The sequence below is a fragment of the Salvelinus namaycush genome, chromosome 16, assembly GCF_016432855.1.
Source record: "Salvelinus namaycush isolate Seneca chromosome 16, SaNama_1.0, whole genome shotgun sequence".
Lineage (NCBI taxonomy): Eukaryota > Metazoa > Chordata > Actinopteri > Salmoniformes > Salmonidae > Salvelinus > Salvelinus namaycush.
In genome coordinates this window covers 6,028,453-6,050,084 of record NC_052322.1, presented here as the reverse complement: position 1 = coordinate 6,050,084, position 21,632 = coordinate 6,028,453, and the positions used below count along the sequence as shown (strand labels likewise).

At 43.6% G+C, this 21,632-nt stretch overlaps 1 protein-coding gene across 4 annotated transcripts in view; it reads left to right on the top strand.

Moving 5' to 3' along the window:
• LOC120060932 (ubiquitin conjugation factor E4 B-like) overlaps window positions 1–21,632 on the top strand; it is a 69,013-nt gene that overhangs the window by 12,739 nt on the left and 34,642 nt on the right. For 2 of the 4 annotated variants that reach the window (XM_039010368.1, XM_039010367.1), the window contains exons 5-9: window positions 7,758–7,905; window positions 8,187–8,412; window positions 8,873–9,325; window positions 13,485–13,626; window positions 15,537–15,637. In XM_039010368.1, coding sequence (XP_038866296.1) covers window positions 7,758–7,905; window positions 8,187–8,412; window positions 8,873–9,325; window positions 13,485–13,626; window positions 15,537–15,637 — 1,070 coding nt within the window. The remainder of the gene's footprint in view (window positions 1–7,757; window positions 7,906–8,186; window positions 8,413–8,872; window positions 9,326–13,484; window positions 13,627–15,536; window positions 15,638–21,632) is intronic. The other 2 variants (XM_039010370.1, XM_039010369.1) reach the window with 1 other exon arrangement.

Here is a 21,632-nt window from a genome sequence, read left to right as displayed (position 1 = left end):
ATAAGTAAAGGACACAATAGATAACGAGGCTATATCAAATCAAGCTGTATTTATACAGCACATTTCCAACACGTAACGTAATAGATAACGAGGCTATATCAAATCAAGCTGTATTTATACAGCACATTTCCAACACGTAACGTAACACAATAGATAACGAGGCTATATCAAATCAAGCTGTATTTATACAGCACATTTCCAACACGTAACGTAACACAATAGATAACGAGGCTATATCAAATCAAGCTGTATTTATACAGCACATTTCCAACACGTAACGTAACACAATAGATAACGAGGCTATATCAAATCAAGCTGTATTTATACGGCACATTTCCAACACGTAACGTAACACAATGTTCACAGGAAAAAACAAAAATTTAAGTAGAAATATTTACTGCACAACAAAAATGCGATTAAAAAGACAAACTGAATGACTTTAAAAGCACCCCAAGGAAAGTGACGCTAAAAATGTTTTAAGATCTGTTTTTTAAATGTGTCCACAGTTTTGGCCCCCCTCAAGTTCTCTGGCAGGCTATTCCAGAGGCTGCCTCTCCGTGCCTCTTGGTCCTAGGCTTTGGGATAGTTAAAAGGACAGTGCCAGAGGACCTGAGTGACCTACTGGGTACATAACTTAAAAGCTTTTCTGACATATATTGCGGTGCACAGTCTAGGATTTCTTTATGCTGCAGCATTCTGTATGGTTTGCAGTTGACCAATGGCTTTCTTGGGTAGGCCAGACAGAGCATTACAGTAGTCAAGCCTGCTTGTAATAACAGTATGGAAGAGTCTCTCTCTGTTTCAGCCAGAAAGAGAAACTGATGCACCTTGGCAATGTTCCTGAGGTGGTAAAAAGCTATTTTGGTCACATTCCTATTGTGACATTATTATTATTATTTATTTTTTACATTTAGTTCAGTATCTAAAATATAATAGTTTTTTACTTGGTGTTTTATCTTTATAGCCCGTGAATAAAAAAAAATGTGGCTAGATTGTCTCTGTGCATTGGCTCAAACAATAAGTACCTCAGTCTCCACTTTCTGGAGGACCGAGTTTTGAAATCAGTGGAATGCCCAGTGGAATTAGAGTGTGATAGCTAATGGAGAAAATTCTAGAGTTTTGATTGCAAATATGCAGAGGGAGTCAAAGAGAACACACAGAAGACTATTGTAATACGGAGACAGGTATTTTATACATCTTCAAACTAAGGGCAACCATGGCATCTGTGACAGAGGGAGTGGCGTCCATCCATGTATACAGGTAAGAGGCTAGCTAGCTACATTTTCAGATATGACACGTTTCTAATTTAGTCTGTCGTTTTCATTTCAAGTTAAAGCGTACGGTTAGCTATCTAGGTGTGGAAATGCAAATAGTCTGGGTAGCCATTTGATTATCTGTTCAGGAGTCTTATAGCTTGGGGATAGAAGTTGTTTAGAAGCCTCTTGGACCTAGACTTGGCGCTCCGGTTACGCTTTCCGTGCGGTAGCAGAGAGAACAGTCTATGACTAGGGTGGCTGGAGTCTTTGACAATTTTAGGGCTTTCCTCTGACACCGCCTGGTATAGAGGTCCTGGATGGCAGGAAGCTTGGCCCCGGAGATGTACTGGGCCGTACGCACTATCCTCTGTGGTGCCTTGCGGTCGGAGGCCGAGCAGTTGTCATACCAGGCAGTGATGCAACCCGTCAGGATGCAGTGGTGGTTCATTTCTTCACTATCAAATGAGAAGAGACAAACTTATCACACAAGTCAGAGTTATACTTAAACTAAAACTTGAATCACTTATTAATAAGGGAGCAGGTCAATACAACGCACACATATAAAGTGAATCGATTGAGTGCTCTACAATAATGATGGCTGGTCATGGCTGGTCGACGATTCACGCTCAGATGATTCGTGGAGAGCCCCGAGACAAAAGTACAAAGGTCTTTTATAGCCAAGATACACCTCTTTCAACCTACATGACGATCAACCGATATATGGAATGGCTCACAAGGTTAAGATCTGTTTGTAAGATACCTATAATACATAGCAGACAGTATCTGCTGTGTCAACAGTTTTCATTGTATAGAGACCAGTGTCTGGTCCTCTGACTCCAAACATCTCTCCCTGGTACGGTATAGAGAAACATGCTCTTTAGGTTTTATCACCCAAAAGACAGTGTACATTTCCTATGTCAGTTATCTCCCAGAGGCCCATCCTCAGTAGAACACACACACAATAGTTAGAAGAATATTCTATTCTGCTGCATAAAACAACCATTTAATGCAATAAAAGTATTATAACAATCTTGCAACTTTTCCACTTTAATGATCTTGATGGTGCAGCTGTAAAACCTTTTGAGGATCTGAGGACCCATGCCAAATCTTTTCGGTCTCTTGTGGGGGAATAGGTTTTGTCGTGCCCTCTTCACGACTCTTGGTGTGCTTGGACCATGTTAGTTTGTTGGTGATGTGGACACCAAGGAACTTGAAGCTTTCAACCTGCTCCACTACAGCCCCGTCGATGTCAGTGGGGGCGTGCTCAGTCCTCCTCCTCCTGTAGTCCACAATCATCTCCTTTGTCTTGAAAACGTTGAGGGAGAGGTTGTTGTCCTGGCACCACACGGTCAGGTCTCTGACCACCCTATAGGCTGTCTCATCGTTGTCGGTGATCAGGCCTACCACTGTTGTCATCAGCAAACTTAATGATGGTGTTGGCGTCGTGCCTGGCTGTGCAGTCATGAGTGAACAGGGAGGGGACTGGGAACGCACCCCTGAGGGGCCCCCGTGTTGAGTATCAGCGTGGCAGACGTGTTAACTACCCTTATCACCTGGGGGCGGCCCGTCAGGAAGTCCAGGATCCAGTTGCAGAGGGAGGTGTTTATTCCCAGGGTCCTTAGCTTAGTGATGAGCTTTGAGGGCACTATGGTGTTGAATGCTGAGCTGTAGTCAATGAATAGCATTTTCACATAGGTGCCCCTTTTGTCCAGTTGGGAAAGGGCAGTGTGGCGTGCAATAGAGATTGCATCACCTGTGGATCTTTTGGTGCGGTATGTAAATTGGAGTGTCTAGGGTTTCTGGGATGATGGTGTTGTGAGCCATGACCAGCATTTCATGGCTACAGACGTTAGTGTTACGGGTCGGTAGTCATTTAGTTATCTTAGTGTTCTTGGGCACAGGGACTATGGTGGTCTGCTTGAAACATGTTGGTATTAAACACACAGCCAGGGAGAGGTTGAAAATGTTAGTGAAGACACTTGCCAGTTGGTCAGCGCATGCTCGGAGTACACGTCCTGGTAATCCGTCTGGCCCAGCGGCCTTGTGAATGTTGACCTGTTTAAAGGTCTTACTCACATCAGCTGCGGAGAGCGTGATCACACAGTTGTCCGGAACAGCTGATGTTCTCATGCATGTTTCAGTGTTACTTGCATATAAGTTTTTTTTTTTTTAGCTCGTCTGGTAGGCCCGTGTCGCTGGGCAGCTCTCAGCTCTTGGCTCTCAGCTCTCTCTTTTGTAGTTTTAATAGTTTGCAAGACCTGCCACATCCAATGAGTGTCGGAGCCGGTGTAGTATGATTTAGATCTTAGTACTGTATTGATGCTTTTCCTGTTTGATGGTTCATCAAAGGACATAGCGGGATTTCTTATAAGCTTCCTGGTTAGAGTCCGCTCCTTGAAAGCGGCAGCTCTAGCCTTAAGCTCAGTGCAAATTTTGCCTGTAGTCCATGGCTTCTGGTTGGGGTATGTACAGTTGAAGTCAAAAGTTTACGTACACTTAGGTTGGAGTCAATAAAACTCGTTTTTCATCCACTCCACAATTTTCTTGTTAACAAACTATAGTTTTGTTAAGTTGGTTAGGACATCTACTTTGTGCATGACACAAGTAATTTTTCCAACAATTGTTTACAGGCAGATTATTTCACAATTTCATTGGGCCAGAAGTTTACATACACTAAGTCGACTGTGCCTTTTTAAACAGCTTGGAAAATTCCAGAAAATGATGTCATGGCTTTAGATGCTGCTGATGAGAGGCTAATTTACATAATTTGAATCAATTGGAGGTGTACCTGTGGATGTATTTCAAGGCCTACCTTCAAACTCAGTGCCTCTTTGCTTGACATCATGGGAAAATCAAAAGAAATCAGACAAGACCTCAGACAAAAAAGTGTAGACCTCCACAAGTCTGGTTCATCCTTGGGAGCAATTTCCAAACGTCTGAAGGTACCACGTTCATCTGTACAAACAATAGTACGCAAGTATAAAACCATGGTACCATGCAGCCGTCATACCGCTCAGGAAGGAGACGTGTTCTGTCTCCTAGAGATGAACGTACTTTGGTGTGGAAAGTGCAAATCAATCCAAAGAACAACAGTAAAGGACCTTTTGAAGATGCTGGAGGAAACGGGTACAAAAGTATCTATATCCACAGTAAAACGAGTCCTATATCGACATAACCTGAAAGGCCGCTCAGCAAGGAAGAAGCCACTGCTCCAAAAACACCATTAAAAAAGCCAGACTACGGTTTGCAACTGCACATGGGGACAAAGATCAAGAAATGTCCTCTGGTCTGAAACAAAAATAGAACTGTTTGGCCGTAATGACCATTGTTATGTTTGGAGGACAAAGGGGGAGGCTTGCAAGCCGAAGAACACCATCCCAACTGTGAAGCACAGGGGCTTGATCAATGTCTTTTTATTTAACCTTTATTTCATCAGGGAGTCTGAGACCAAGGTCTCTTTTACAGATGAGTTACAGAAAATATACAAAATGCAAGCAGAAAGTCAGAATTATTTTGTTGTACAATGAAGGCAGAGTAGTTCAGATGGAGCCTGGTCAACCATGGGTCTAATAGCAGACACAACAGTATCATAATACAATGAAGGCAGACTGTAGTTCAGATGGAGCCTGGTCAACTGTGAGGGAAATAGCAGACACAACAGTATCATTGGCATACAATTGCGAGTTACAATTTTTTTTATACAGACAAGTTAATATTGTTAATGTAAACAGTAAAAAATATAGGACCCAAAATTGACCCCTGCGGGACACCTATCGTAATATCCAGTAATCCTGATTTAACACCATCAGTTGAGTTATATCACATTGAGTTATATCTGTCATCTAATTTTTTTAACCAGTTACATGCAGCCTGGTTCAGGCCAATTGAGGAAAGCCTCTGAATTAGCAGTGCGTGATCAACCGTATCGAAAGATCCATGAAGAGGGCAGCACAATGTTGCTTTTTATCCATACAAATAACCACGTTTGTAATTAGGGATGCCGCAGAGATAGTGCTATGACCTGGTCTAAACTCGACTGATGTACATTTAGAATACATTTCAAAGATCAGAAAGATCTTAGCTGAGAATTAATCAACGATTCTAATATTTTAGCTAGGCAAGAAAGTTTAGAAATAGGGTGATTTTTATTTTTATTCTATTTTTTTTAATGTATTATTTGGGTCACGGGTCACCACTTTTGTGATGGGGGTAGTGTGCCGGCTTCCAAACCTGGGGATAGTACTAGATATAATCATCAGCTCAAAAATATGGGTTAATGATTCAGCATTCGGGGGGAAATTGGATCAAGCATTTCATCTAGCACAGTAGATGGTGAATCTGTTTTCATTTCAGCAATTTACTATGAGTTGACGTGTTAACCGTTGAGAGGCTGGTAGAGGGAAGAGCAGTCGATTTGACTGTCAAAAGCCACCGTTTCTCTCAAATAAAAAGTCGGCAGAGATTAAAATTATTTTAAAACGTCACTTATCCCCTTCTCAGTTATGCCAGAGTCAGACAGAACTTGCTTAGGCAGGTAAGAAGAGGATCACCAGCAGTCCGAGAGAGCTTAAACAGTAGCTTGATTTAGCATTTCTTTTTTTTGTTGAGATGGTACATACGTTTCTCAATTGTCTGAAAAATTGCCAGTCCACTACAGTCAGTTTTCCTGGCTTTGGCCCAGGCCTGATTTCTCATCTGAACGAGCTCAGATCTAACCCTTGGCATTCTTTGGAGCTATCGTTCACTCTGAATTCTTTAAAAGGGTGGTGTTTTTCTTTCATATTTCCTAAATTCACCAAACTTGCTTCACAGAAACAGGCTCATTCATCGAGGTGAGTTTTACTTCAAACTAATTAATTCAAAGGCATTATATTTCCATGTGTTCAATTGTGTAAGATGGCTGAACTCATCAATTGGATAATCTCTTACTGGTAAATATACAGTGCATTCAGAAAGTATTCTGACCTCTTGACTTTTGCCACATTTTGTTACGTTACAGCCTTATTCTAAAATTGATGAAATTTCACATTTACGTAAGTAATCAGTACTTTGTTGAAGCACCTTTGGCAGCGATTACAGCATCAAGTCTTCTTGGGTATGACGCTACAAGCTTGACACACCTGTATTTGGGGAGTTTCTCCCGTTCTTCTCTGCATATCCCCTCAAGCTCTGTCAGGTTGGATGGAGCGTCGCTGCACAGCTATTTTCAGGTCTATCCAGAGATGTTCAAGTCCGGGCTCTGGCTGGGCCACTCAAGGACATTCAGAGTCTTATCCTGAAGCCACTCGTGCGTTGTCTTGGCTGTGTGCTGAGGGTCGTTATCTTGTTGGAAGATGAACCTTCATCCCAGTCTGAGGTCCTGAGCGCTCTGGAGCAGGTTGTCATCAAGGATCGGTCTGTACTTTGCTCTGTTCATCTTTCCCTCGATCCTGACTTGTCTCCCAGTCCCTACTGCTGAAAAACATCCCCACAGCATGATGCTGCCACCACAATGCTTCACCGTAGGGAGGGTGCCAGGTTTCCTCCAAACGTGACGCTTGGCATTCAGGCCAAATAGTTCAATCTTGGTTTCATCAGACCAGAGACTCTTGTTTTTCATGGTCGGAGAGTCCTTTAGGTGTCTTTTGGCAAACTCAGAGGGCTGTCACATGCCTTTTTACTGAGGAGTGGCTTCCTTCTGACCACCCTACCATAAAGGCCTGATTTGGTGCAGTGCTGCCGAGATGGCTATCCTTCTGGAAAGTTCTCCCATCTCCACAGAGATACTCTGGATCTCTGTCAGTGACCATCGGGTTCTTAGTCACCTCCCTGACCAAGGTCCTTCTCCCTCGATTGCTTAGTATGGCCGGGCGGCCAGCCAGCTCTAGGAAGAGTTGTGGAGTTGTAATTTACCACAGGTGGACTCCAATCAAGTTGTAGAAACATCAAGGATAATCAAAGGAAACAGGATGCACCTGATCTCAATGTCGAGTCTGATAGCAAAGGGTCTGAATAGTTTTTGTAAACATTTCTAAAAAACAGTTTTTGCTTTGTCATTATGGTTTATTGTGTGTAGATTGAGGATTTTTATTTATTTAATCCATTGTAGAATAAAGCTATAACGTAACAAAGTGGAAATGGTGAAGATCGATGAAAAAGTTAACGGCATGTTTAAATGAAGTATTTCTCTGTCCAAGGTCCTGAACGTGAACATTGATGGGCCCTGCCCTACTGTGTTCTCCAGACGACAGCTCTGTCCATTGTGCTAACCCCAATAGTTTGATTTAAGATGAATGGACTGTCACTTGGTTGATGTTAATCCAAATTTGTTCACATGTCGGCCTCTTGGCCTTCGTTTCACACATTGAACCCTGATCCCCCTGCATTTACCCAAGGGTATATAAATGTAGTTTTTTACCGCCTATCGGTACACTCAACATGGCCGCAGGTCCACCTGTCACTTGAACAGCATTGTCCGCTCTAGCTAGTCCTTGTAACTCTCCATGGGTGTGCCTGTCCCAGGAATCCGCTGAAACCTCAGATGTCTCTGAAGAGCAGGCTCTGCAGCTCATCTGTAAGATCCTGCGTGTCTCCTGGAAGGAGCAGGACAGAGATGTCATCTTTCTCCCCTCGCTTGCCACAGAGTTCCACCAGAGCAGCCCCAAAGAAGGTAGGGCAAAGATGCAGGGGAGTTGATATGATTTTTCTCCTTCAGTTGTATAGCTTTTTGCAGAAAAGTCCTAGATTAGTGCTTTATGATATTGGCATCTGATTGTAATAGCTATACAAAATCTATGTCTTCTAACCCAACGTTTCTGTTGAAATTTGAAGAAAATATTTGTATTAAATTGAAATGCAAATAGTTTTCTCTCATGTATACTATTGTACGTTGCACTGCAATGACAAGTCACAAATTAAATGTGTGTGTGCTATTTCTCTTCCTCCTCCCAGTCTACTCTGACTTCAAAGACCTGATTGGCCAGATCCTGATGGAGGTTCTCATGATGTCCACCGTGTCGCACATCCACAACCCCTTCGGCAGCCTGACTGCCACGTCCCAGCCAATTGCTGCTGCCAAATCTCCCGACCACCACCTGACGCTGGTTCAGCCCTCTAGCCAGGGTGGCAGTCCCATGGCCACCTGTGCAGGCTCATTTGGGGCCAGCTCTCTGTCCAGGCAAGTACGCCCCAATGACCCCACAACTAGCCCCCAGACCTGGGTAAATACAGTAGGACTGTGTCCCAAATGGCATTCTATTCCCTATAGAGCTCCCCTACTTTTGACTAGCTCCCATAGGGCTCTGGTCAAAAGTAGCACACTGTATAGGGAATAGGGTGCCATTTGGAGCTCAGCCTAAACTTACCATTTTCACATATGGTTGTTCAAATTCAACCAGTGCCATTTAACTCATTCTCTGATTAGAAAGCGTCCAAGACACCCTGATGGAATCCATTCAAAGTAGTGTCTAATGGAATTCCTATATTGAAATTGACAAAGATTGAATTGTTCCCTTTCTTGTAATTGTGGCCTACTCAGTAGGACATGCTGTCTTTTTTGAACTGGCATAGTCATGGTATCGTTCTGTGTTCTTCGTTAAGTTTTATATAACCCCTTTGTTTTGCCATGTTGTCCACAGCCTATACGGGTGTAGTCCACACCCACTGGCTTTGAACCCAGCCAGGATGACCTCTCCACCTCTACCTGCCTCCACCCCCTCCTCTCCACATCCAATGGTAGCCCCAAGTCCCCCTACTATGGCCAACCCCTCTAGGCTCTCTCTCTCCGCCCCCCTGCCCGTCTCCCAGCGCTACCGGCCCTACTCTGTCACCTCTCCCTCAGGGTTCTCCACCCCCCCTTGCCCCACTCTGGCTAGCCTCCCTGGGTTTTCCTCCGTCCCTGGCCCTGTCCCTGCATGTTTCCCAGTACCGCCCATCGCCCTGTCCCAAGCCCCAGCCCCAAGACTACCAACCTCTCCCCAGTCGGTTCTCCTTCCCTCCCCCAGACCTCGCCCGCCCAGCTCCATGCCCCTCCCTCTGGTGCCCACCTCGCCCAGAGCAGCTTCCCGACAAGCTGTCCGGATCCCGTCTAGGTACCTCCTCAACCACCTGTGTGACAGTGACATGCAACAAGCTACCTTACTAAAACATTAATCCTCCGCTGCCCATGATATATCCCCCCTAACACAATTGGATTGGGGTATGAACTGAAAAGCTTGCTCTGTAGATTTTAAAGGTGATTGCATACGCTGTCAAATGAAATGAGAAGTAAAGCCCTTTCCACCAAGTTAGAATTTAAACGTACTCCCTTGTGCTGCATGCCACTTCCTGAAATATGCCACTAGACACTTGGGGTGTGTCCCAATTGGCACCCTATTTACTGTATAGTTCCCTACTTTTGACCAGGGCCCATAGCGAATACGGTATGGTGCCATTTTGGACGCAGCCTTTGTTTGGTGGGTGATACTAGTCTCGTGGGGCATCCTTCCAAATCTCGTCCGGTACTAATATAACACTTGACCTGAGTACCTCTTATGTCTGTGGTGTAAGAAAAGCACGTTTAGCTAGCTTGTGTATTGCTACATGATGATGGGCTACTTGTGTAGGCCTATTGCGTAAATTAATATGGGCGTTTTCCCAGACGCAGATTAAGCCTAGTCCTGGACTAAAAATTGAGTTTCTCCATTGAGTTGCTTTTTTGTCCAGGACTAGGTTTAATCTGTGTCTGGGGAAGAAGTCAGAGTAAAGGTTTACATATAGTTCCCACCCACAAACCTTCAATTCTCTGATTAGAACAATTTACAATCGCTGTCATAAAAAAATAGTGTGTATGTGTAAATAAAATGCTCAGTGTTGGTGACAATGGCCCAGTTCTGACGAATAAAAACTTGGCGCTGGAACAGTGTCATTGAGAAACCAGGAGAAAGACCCTTTATTTTGCTTGCAAATGCATTGCTTGTCCTGCATGTTTTTGTGTGAAGCATAGCTTTGGTACTCTTTGTCTATGGTGGCTGTAGGAGCCCATGTGTCCTTGTATCTTCATATAACATGTACTGATGGACATGGAATAAGGTCAGCACTAGGGGAGTGGTCTGGTGTTTTATTCCACAGTGAATCACAATCGGGGTTCAGCTGAAGCCCGAGAGGCGTGCTAGTCATATCACTTCCTTCCTACGTTCTTTCCTCAGTGCTACCCTCTTCCTTCCCTACCCCACCCTCTCTTATATATGACCTGTGTGTCTAAACTGTCCATCAAATCCCCATCTTAGTCTTCGTGTTTTTCCACCCTGACCACCTATCTTATCCCTCCTTCTTCCACGCCAGCCCCCTCTCCTTTCTGTTCTTCACCCTCTCTGACATGTCTCAGGACAGCAGCGACGAAGAGGATGAACAGGAGGAGGATTTTTCGCAGTTTCAGTTTGGGTCCAGGTAGACACCGCTGCACGGCCTGTGTGTTCAGTAGACTCACCGGCAGGTAGGCCTGTACCCTACCTGCCCTAAGCTCTCTCCTGGCCCTTTACACTAAGTCTGAATTTGTCCTGGTAGGTGACCTAAACTGGGACATGCTTAAACAACCTGACCGAGTCCTAAAGCAATGGGACTCCATAAATCTATCTCAGATTATTACCAATCCCACAAAGGTATGACTCCAAACACCCAGATAAGGCTACTCTCCTCGACGTTATCCTCACAAATAATCCTGATAGGTATCAGTCTGGTGTTTTCTGTAATGACCTTAGTGATCACTGTTTTACAGCCTGTGTTCGTAATGGCTGCTCAGTGAAACGACCTGTCCTGATTTGTCATAGATGCTTGCTAAACAACTTTAATGAGCAAGCCTTCCTTCATGACCTGGCCTCTGTAACATGGTATAGAATCAGCTTGATCCCCTTGGCGAAGATGCTTGGACCTTCTTTTTTTCAGTGGTATTGTTAACACGCCCCCATAAAGAAAATGAGAATTAAAAACAGGTTCAGCCCCTGGTTCGACTGCGATCTTGCAGAGTTACTCCACCTCAGGAATTGCATTTGGCGAAAGGCTCGGCACACACATACTCAGGCTGACTCTAGTTCAGGCAAATGAGAAATAAGTGCGCTCAGGCTATCTGGAAGGCCAAAGTTAGTTACTTTAAGGAGCCATTCTGTAAGTCAGGATTCCTATTTGACTCAGCCATGCCTCTTTGCCCGTCCAACATTTCCTCATCTCCCAACCCTTCTAATGCGGCTATCCCCGATGCTTCTCCCTCTTTTCCCCCTTCTCCCTCTTTTCCCCCTGCCCCACAACAAAGTTTCTCCCTGCAGGTAGTCACTGAGTCCAAGGTGCTGAAGGAGCTCCTGAAACTTGACCCCCAAAAAACATCTGGGTCAGATGGTTTAGACCCTTCTTTAAGGTTGCGGCCCATAACATCACCAAGCCTATCACCAAACTTTTTAACCCGTCTCTCCTTTCTGGAGAGGTTTTATTTTTAATCCCAGCCCCCGTCCCCACAGGAGGCCTTTTGCCTTTTTGGTAGACCGTCATTGTAAATAAGAATTTGTTCTTAACTGACTTGCCTAGTTAAGCAAAAAATGTAAAAAAATGAACGGCATGCTTCAGCAGTGTGACAAGCCTAGCCACTGACCGCTGATTTGCGTCCCAAATGGCACCCAATTCCCTACTTAGTGCACTAATTTTGACCAGAACCACAGGTCCCTGGTCAAATGTAGTGCACTATATAGGGAATAGGATGCCCTTTGGGACGTAACCAGAGTTAAACCACTGCAGGCCAGCTGCAGCAGGAACAGGTTGAGAAATGTAGAGGCTGTAAACACTCGCAGAATTTACGGGCCTCGGCTGTATTTGAAGCTCAGCTTTGGAACTAGTTTATTCCAGTACAGATTGAGGCAGGGTGCTCCGCTTTGGAACTAGTTTATTCCAGTACAGATTGAGGCAGGGTGCTCAGCTTTGGAACTAGTTTATTCCAGTACAGATTGAGGCAGGGTGCTCAGCTTTGTTGTCTGAATTGCAGTTAAGTGAACAAAACAAAAACTATGACTAGGCTAGCACTGCAGTTAGTAAGTAGCCTGATATCAGGTACTCAAGCACTAGGATCCTGAAGGTCTTGGAAATAATCAGCATGAGTTTGGCCCAGGATTGTAATTTCCCTGTGAATTAGGCCTGTCATGGACTGTAGCTCAGATGGCCAATTTCTCTAGCTCTCGGATCAAATTTGTGGAAAGGATCCAAGTTTAGTTTGTCAAGACCAGGCAAATAAGTCTTGGAAGTGCATGTCGAAGATGCTGTTTAATCTTTCTGCAAACAATATTCAGATCAAAGACGACAACAGGTTTGATCTTGTCTTCAGATGGTGTCTGTTGCTGCAAATGCTGCTTGCTGCACCCCGGATAAACAATCTGCTGGATTGAAAGTGCAAGTTCTTAACCAATATCACAAGACAATCAGTTCTCCGTTCTGTGCATTCAAGTCTCTGCTAGAAATCTGTCAAGCACCCTTTGGCAGAATAATTATTCACATTATTCCTGCAGTCACTGAAAATTTAGATTTCTGCGGTATTGGCAGAACATTTTTTGCAATACGTGTGCAAGCAGCCCTGGTGTCTCCTAGCGATAGTTTGTCACAAAAACCTGTGTAAATGTTTTTTTTAAATTAACTTTTAATGTCTGCAACTGTAGATTACATGACTAACGGTATAGCCAGGGGTTTGTGGTGGTGTGAAGATGCTCACAGGTTACCCACCAGTCTGTCTTCTGAAACAGACCACTAGCAATGCATTAGCTTAGACACCTGTGAACCCTTGTGGTCAATGGATATCTCTGTAGAATCCATTACCTGTATTGTGTTCATTAGGCACCAAATGGAAGAACATTAACTAAAAATGGACTGAAACAAACCAGGAGGGAGCAAGCGACTACATGGAGTTGAACAAAAAGAAACAAAAGGTTTTCCGTTGCGTGCCCTATTAAACACGACCAAACTTCAAACTGCTATTGAGGGAAATTATTGAAGGAATTTTGTCAAATCGAAGAGTTAAGTTAGTTAGATTTCAAACTCAAGAGTTGTGGATAAAAAATGCTGAAACACTACGTTGCAGTACTGTAGCTAACGTTTGACATTTCTTTCAGGAGAACCTGAAAGGTCGCTTATTTACCACATTTGTCGACGCGGCTTGTTTCTTATGGTGCCCTGGTTCTGCTCCTGTTCTGTTAAATGTAATGACTTTGTCTCTGTTTTACCCTCCGTCTCTCTGTGTAGTCTGGGTGTGTCTGCAGGGGGAATGGACTCGCAATCCTGCAGCGACTGCTTCTCCATCGAGGCGTGCATGGAGACTGAGATGCTCAACTACCTCATCGAGCGCTTCGACAGTGCAGGCATGGAGGAAAGTAAGGCGCCCAAGGTAAACTGGAAACACCCCGAACATATGTGTTATCTACTCATTTGGAAGTATGGTTTTGTAATTGCCGGGGACCTCACGATACGATATTATCACCGTACTTGGGTGCCGATTTTATTGCGATTCGATACAGCGATTTTTTTTTTGACGATGTTCCAAACATATTGCTCACTATTTGTCTGCGGCAGAGAGAAAAGTGAGCGCATGAGAAAGTTAGTTTTGATCAGTCATGGAAATAGAAGTACTGAAAACATGTTGGTTCACAATTTAAAAATAAGATGTAGAACAAGCTATAGGATGAAAAATACCGGCGTTTTGCCGCAGGTACAGCCCACTAGTGCTAGCTGATGCTACTTAGCACATTTTTTTGTTGCGTTTTTCCAAACAGTACATGGGAGTTCAAGTAACATCGTCCAAAAAATAATATAGCGATGGGTTTCTATCATACTATTTGAAGCATTTGGAAACACCATTTTAAGATAGTGTCCCCAAACAATACTTACTTTTCTGCCATGCGTGGTGTGCTATGCCTAAAACCTTGTCCTGAGATGAGGCAAAGTTACATTTGCACATCGGAACGCTCTTTTCTGATTAAAATGCGTGTTATTTAAAAGAGATGGACAATACACATGAACATAAACCCCTCGCTACACAAATCAGGTAATACCCAATTGAGTTCAAAGAGCCTGACCACAATTAGGGCTGTGGCGGTCATGACATTTAGTCAGCCGGTGATTGTTAAGCTAATAACTGCCGGTCTCACGGTAATTTACTTTTTTAATGAACATAAACACATTTAGCATCTCCTGGCTTCCACGCACAGCCTACAAGCCACTGGTGCTGACCTTTGGAACATATACATTTTTAAAAGTCTACTAAATACATGTAATATAGCCTACACCATCGCAATAAATCCATAATTTATTTTAGACAGGTCTAAAGGAAAGAAACAAGTCCTCCTATATGCTTAATTTAGTTATTTATGCAACTTTAGTTGTGATACAAACGTTGGGGTATAGGTTTTGATTTTTAATACATTCTATAGACAATTGCATAGCCTATAGAAATGTTACGCAACATGAGCTCATGGGCTCTCATGAAGTGTTTGATTTAGATTTTCTAAAACATTTGCATTGATGTAAGAGTGATTAGAGAGACAATAGAGTGCTGAGTACCAGGCAGTTAGCAAGTTTGGTAGGGTACTAATGACCACCAGCAGCATCAGAGAACAGTTTTGGAGAAGCCTAGTGTTGGAATCGGCTAAACTTTGAACATTGAGATATTCAATAAATGATCGAGCCTTGAATAGGAAGAGTGGAAGAGACTGGGTTGTGTGTCAGAAGTGAATGGTTCTCTGTGGGAAGACGGATAGCTTTGGAATGCGTTGGGTGGAAGGGAGTAGAGCAACGGTTGAGATGGGGGAGACAGATAGACATCTGTGGACTGGGGGAAGGAGGGGTTGAGATCAGTTCCCCTTAAGGGAGTTATCAGGGTTTAGTATCTGGTTACCTTTCTGTTGAACCATAAGATGTAAGGATTGGAGAGAGGAGGAGGAGGAGTGTCCTACAGTGGGATGGAGAGAAATGTTAAAATAATTAAACTTGGTTAAGCTTCTCTAGTGTCCGTGAGTTATTTACTCTGAAAAATAAGAACCTAACACTAGTTACATGACTAAACGGTCAGATGGAATTTGTCTGCGGTCATGACTTGTGACCAGTGGTGTGGTGGTAATGCGGTCACCGTAACAGCCCTAACCACAATACCGCTCACGATGAGAGGAAGCGCCACTCCTCTGTGACCAAATTATGATTCTGCAGAAGAATGTGGAGACAGGGTCACCTTGACATGAGCAGCCCTGATGGTGTCAAAACAAACTGAACTTGTACTTCTCTCTCCTCCTCTTGTCTTCTCAGATTTGCAGCCACCCCGGTGTCAGCCAGCTCCTCAGCAACATACGCTCACAGTGCATTTCCCATGCCGCTCTTGTCCTTCAGGGCGCCCTCACGCAGCCCAGGTCAGTCTGACACCTTCCTGTCACCTCTTCCAATACTGTGGTCATAATACAGTCATTTCTATTATTCTGTTCATCAGTGTTTCCCCTGCCATTGAATAGGAGTGTCTAGCTGCCTAGGTCTGTTGCATGTTCGTTTCAGATGACCCATTTATTTCCAATAGATATTTTTTTACAGCCCAATTATCTATTCGTAAACACATGGAAGAAAACAGCAGTTAAACTATGGAAAATACATGTTTTGTTTTTTTTGTCTGCTATTTCATCACCCCTAGCAGGAGCTACTGTTCGAGCACCATAGCAACTCATTTATTTATCATTGGGTTCACATATACACATTATTTTGCCATGCCTTTTACACCTTTGCTCCCACACTCTAGAGTTTCCTCTCACCATTCTCTGAGCAAGTTAGTTAGCATGCATGCTACCACTTGTTAAAGGGCAGAATACAAGTATATGACGCAAGAATTTGGTCATTAATACGTTTGTTCCTCCAAATAGTATTGGCCAGGAGACTCGTTCCAGGTCTGTTGTGTGTCTGAGTAAAGCCTAAGTTATATCCTACGCAATACGCATTGCAAGAAAGAAAATTAGCTACGCAAAATGGCCAGCTTGCATAGTAGCAAGCGTGTGTAGCCTCAGTTTAGTAACTTGACGCAGTCAATCAGTACAATGTATTTATAAAGCCCTTTTTACATCAGCAGATGTCACAGTGCTTATACAGAAACCCAGCCTAAAACACCAAAGAGCAAGCAATGCAGATGTAGAAGCATGGTGGCTAGGAAAAACTCCCTAGAAAGGCGCAAACCTAGGAAGAAACTTAGAGCAGTCAGGGTCTGAGGAGTGGCCAGTCTTCTTCTGGTTATGTCAGTGAAGATTGTTGTTCAAGATGTTGAAATGTTCATAGATGACCAGCAGGGTGAAATAATAATCATAGTGGTTGTAGAGGGTGCAACAGGTCAGCACCTCAGTCAGTTGGCTTTTCATAGCCGGGCATTCAGACAGAGTATTTGTATCTATTAGGGATCCAACACATAATTACAGATTAAACATAACATTAGTTTACCACTTCATATCTAAAATGTAGAATACCATCATACAACAATATTACACCGTGTGTTTAGAGTTTGTGTGCTAGCTCCTGTGTGCATATGTGTCTCTGATGTGGAAGTTCCATGTAGTCATGACTCTATGTAGTATTGTGGGCCTCCCATAGTCTGTTCTGGACTTGGGGATTGTGAAGAGACCTCTGGTGACATATGCATGGGTGTCCGAGCTGTGTGCTAGTAGTTTAAACAAACGCCTCGGTGCATTCAGCATGTCAACATTTCTTACAAAAACAAGTAGTAATGAAGTCAATTTCTCCTCCACTTTGAGCCATGAGAGATATACATGCATCTTTTTATCATTCATTTCTCTCAGCCAATCATCAGTCATTTGTGTAAGTGCTGTGCTTGTTGAATGCCCTTCCCTATAAGCATGCTGAAAGTCTGTCAATTTGTTTACTGTAAAATAGCATTGCATCTGGTCGAACAAAATGTTTTCCAAAAATGTAATAAGGATTGGTAAAAGGCTGATTGGTCGGCTTTTTGAGCCAGTAAAGTGCGCTTGACTATTCTTAGGTAGCGGAATTACTTTAGCTTCCCTCCAGGCCTGAGGGCGCACACTTTCTAGTAGGCTTAAATTGAAGATGTAGCAAAATAGGAGGGGCAATATCATCCATTATTATCCTCAGTAATTTTCCATCCAAGTTGTCAGACACCGGTGGCTTGTCATAGTTGATAGACAATACTTTTTTTTTACGTCTTTTAAACTCATTTGAAGGAATTCAAATGTACAATGCTTGTCTTTAATAATTTGGTCAGATATACAGTACCAGTCAAACTTTTGGACACACTTACTCATTCAAGGGGTTTATTTTTACTATTTTCTACATTGTAGAATATTAGTGAATACATCAAATCTATGAAATAACACATATGGAATCATGTAGTAACCAAAAAAGTGTTAAGCAAATCAAAATGTATTTTATATTTGAGATTCTTCAAAGTAGCCACCCTTTGACTTGATGACAGCTTTGCACACTTTGGGCATTCTCTCAACCAGCTTCATGAGTCACCTGGAATGCATTTCAGTTAACAGGTGTGCCATGTTAAAAGTTCATTTGTGGAATTTCTTTACTTCTTAATGTGTTTGAGCCAATCAGTTGTGTTGTGACAAGGTAGGGGTGGTATACAGAAGATAGCCCTATTTGGTAAAAGACCAAGTCCATATTATGGCAAGAACAGCTCAAATAAGCAAAGAGAAACAACAGTCCATCGTTACATAAGACATGAAGGTCAGTCAATCTGGAAAATGTGAACAACTTTGAAAGTTTCTTCAAGTGCAGTCGCAAAAACCATCAAGCGCTATGAAACTGGCTCTCATGAGGACCGCCACAGGAAAGGAAGACCCAGAGTTACCTCTGCTGCAGAGGATACGTTCATTCGAGTTAACTGCACCTCAGATTGCAGCCCAAATAAATGCTTCACAGAGTGGAAGTAACAGACACACATCAACTGTTCAGAGGAGACTGCATGAATCAGGCCTTCATGGTTGAGTTGCTGCAAAGAAACCATTACCAGGACACCAATAAGAAGAAGAGACTTGCTTGGGCCAAGAAACACGAGCAATGGAAATTAGACTGGTGGAAATCTGTCCTTTTGGTCTGATGATGCAAAATTTGAGCTTTTTGCTTACCACCGCCGTGTCTTTGTAAGACGCAGAGTAAGTGAACGGATGATCTCCGCATGTGTCGTTCCCACCGTGAAGCATGGAGGAGGTGGTGTAATTGTGTGATTTATTTAAAATTCAGGCATACTTAACAAGCATGGCTACAACAGCATTCTGCAGCAATACGCCATCCCATCTGGTTTGCGTTTAGTCCCACTATCATTTGTTTTTCAACAGGACAATGACCCAACACACCTCCAGGCTGTGTAAGGGCTATTTGACCAAGAAGGAGAGTGATGGAGTGCTGCATCAGATGACCTGGCCTGTATAATCCCCCGACCTCAACCCAATTGAGATGGTTTGGGGTAAGTTGGACCGCAGAGTGAAGGAAAAGCAGCAAACAAGTGCTCCGCATATGTGGGAACTCCAAGACTGTTGGAAAAGCATTCCAGGTGAAGCTGGTTGAGAGAATTCCAAGTGTGCGCAAAGCTGTCAAGGCGAAAGGTGGCTACTTTGAAGAATCAAAAATATATTTTGATTTGACACTTTTTTGTGGTTACTACATGATTACTTATTTGTTATTTCATAGTTTTGATGTCTTCACTATTATTCTACAATGTAGAAAATAATACAAATAATGAAAAACCCTTGAATGAGTAGCTGTGTCCAAACTTTTGACTGGTGCTGTACTTAGATGTGTAGTGTCTGCATTTGTTGCTGGCATGTTATGCCCAATTTTGCTAATCATGCCAATTTAAAAAATCATTAAAATAGTTGGCAATATCAGTGGGTTTTGTAACGAATGAGCCATCTGATTCAATGAATGTTGGAGCTGAGTTTGCCTTTTTGCCCAAAATTTCATTGAAGGTGCTCCAATGCTTTTTTACTATCATCCTTTATATAATTTATCTTTGTTTCATAGTATAGTGAGGCAGAAGCAGGTCAGGGTTCCATAGCTGCAGTCAGAACAGCAGAAACTGGGTCAGCAGCCCAACCAGGTGAACTGGGGACAAAGACAGTCAGGAGTGGCCAGGTAGTTCTGAGGTATGGTCCTCCGGGAAGGAAGAGCGAAAGTCTGGAGAAATCGAGGTAGCATCCTTAAGATCACACAGGAGAAATACATCAGATATGACTGATTGACCGTAGCCCCTCGGCACATACACTACATGACCAAAAGTATGCGGTCACCTGCTTGTTGAACATCTCATTCCAAAATCATGTGCATTGATATGGATTTGGTCCTCCCTTTGCTGCTATAACAGCCTCCATTCTACTGGGAAGGCTTTCCACCACATGTTGGAACATTGCTATGGGGACTTGCTTCCATTCAGCCACGAGCATTAGTGAGGTCGGGCACTGATGTTGGGCGATTAGGCCTGGCTCGCAGTCGGCATTTCAATTCATCCCAAAGGTGTTTGATGGGGTTGAGGTCAGGGCTCTGTGCAGGCCAGCCAAGTTCTTCCACACCGATCTTGACAAACCATTTCTGTATGGACCTTGCTTTGTGCACAGGGGCATTGTCATGCTGAAACAGGAAAGAGTCTTCCCCAACTGTTGCCGCAAAATTGTAAGCACAGAATCGTCTAGAATGTCATTGTATGCTGTAGCGTTAAAATTTCCCTTCACTGGAACTAAGGGGCCTAGCCCGAACCATGAAATACAGCCCCAGACCATTATTCCTCCTCCACCAAACTTTACAGTTGGCACTATGTATTGGGGCAGGTAGCGTTCTCCTGGCATCCGCCAAACCCAGATTCGCCTGTCGGACTACCAGATGGTGAAGCGTTATTCATCACTCCAGAGAACGTGTTTTTACTACTCCAGAGTCCAATGGCAGCGAGCTTTACGCCACTCCAGCCGACGCTTGGCATTGCGCATGGTGATCTTAGCTTTCTGCCGGCTGCTCGGCCAAAGAAACCCATTTCATGAAAGTCCCAGCGAACATATTGTGCTGATGTTACTTCCAGAAGCAGTTTGGAACGCCGTAGTGAGTGTTGCAAACGAGGACAGACTATTTTTAAGGTCTATGTGTTGTTGCTCAATTTCATTCAAGTCCGCAACGGGTGTGGCTGAAATAGCCGAATCCACTAATTTGAAGGGGTGTCCACATACTTTTGTATATATTGTGTAGACTATTGCAGCATAGATACTGGGGACTGAGACGGGGGTCGGGGGACACCGTGGTCCCGTCTGACAATTCTCCTGGACAGGACAAACCAGGCAGAATATAACCCCACTCACTTTGCCGAAGCACAGCCTCCCACCACCAGAGAGATATCGACAGAAGAACTTACTACCCTGAGATAAGGCAGGGTACAGCCCTCGATCTCCCCCACCACACGAGCCCGAGGGGGCGCGAGACCGAACAGGAAGATGGCAGTGACTACCACTCAAGTCGAGTATAGTGAAAAAAGCCTGGCAAGACGTGATGCACTCCTTCTAGGGACGGCATGGGAGAGCACTAGCAACCCAGAGAATCCCAGTGGAGAGAGGAGCCGGCCAGGCAAAGACTGCAAGGGTGGTTCGTCACTCCAATGCCTTGCCGTTCACATTAGCACCTTTTGGCCAGACTGCTCAATCATTGGACCTACTGAAGAGATGAGTCTTCAGTAAAGACTTATCGATTGAGACCGAGTCTGCGTCTCTCACATGGATAAGTAGAATGGCGATCTCTACGAGAAAGCCCTGCCTCCAGCTGTTTGCTTAGAAATTCTAGGGACAATGAGGCCTGCGTTTTGTGACTGCAGCATACACATACATGTAGGTATGTACGGCAGGACAAAATCGGAGAGATGGGTAAGAGCTTGTCAATGTAATGAGGTTATCAGTTAAACCTTAATTAGCCCTAGCCTTAACATCAAGCCAGTGTAGAGTGGCTAGCCCTGGAGTAAAATGATAGATTTAGATGATCATTTTGGGGTTCTAGTCAAGATTCTAGCAGATGTATTTAGCACTAGCGGAAGTTTATTTAGTGCTAGCTGGAGAGTAGAGCATTGCAGTGTTTAATCTTGAAGTGACAAAAGCATGGATTCGTTTCTGACAAAGTTTCAGATTTTTTTGCAGTGTTATGAAGATGGAAAAAGCTGCTCTTGAAATATTTTTTATATGTTCGTTATAGTAACTCGCCGCTTTTAGTAACTCGGCGCAAACATACGCACAGTATAAAATAGGCTTTTGTTAGAATGCCTGTTCTGCCAAATGTTAAATGGTAGAAAACAAGAATACAATGCACACTTTCTTATTCAAAATACTCTCCTAATTTGGTCTCAAAATAGTACTTGGCCAG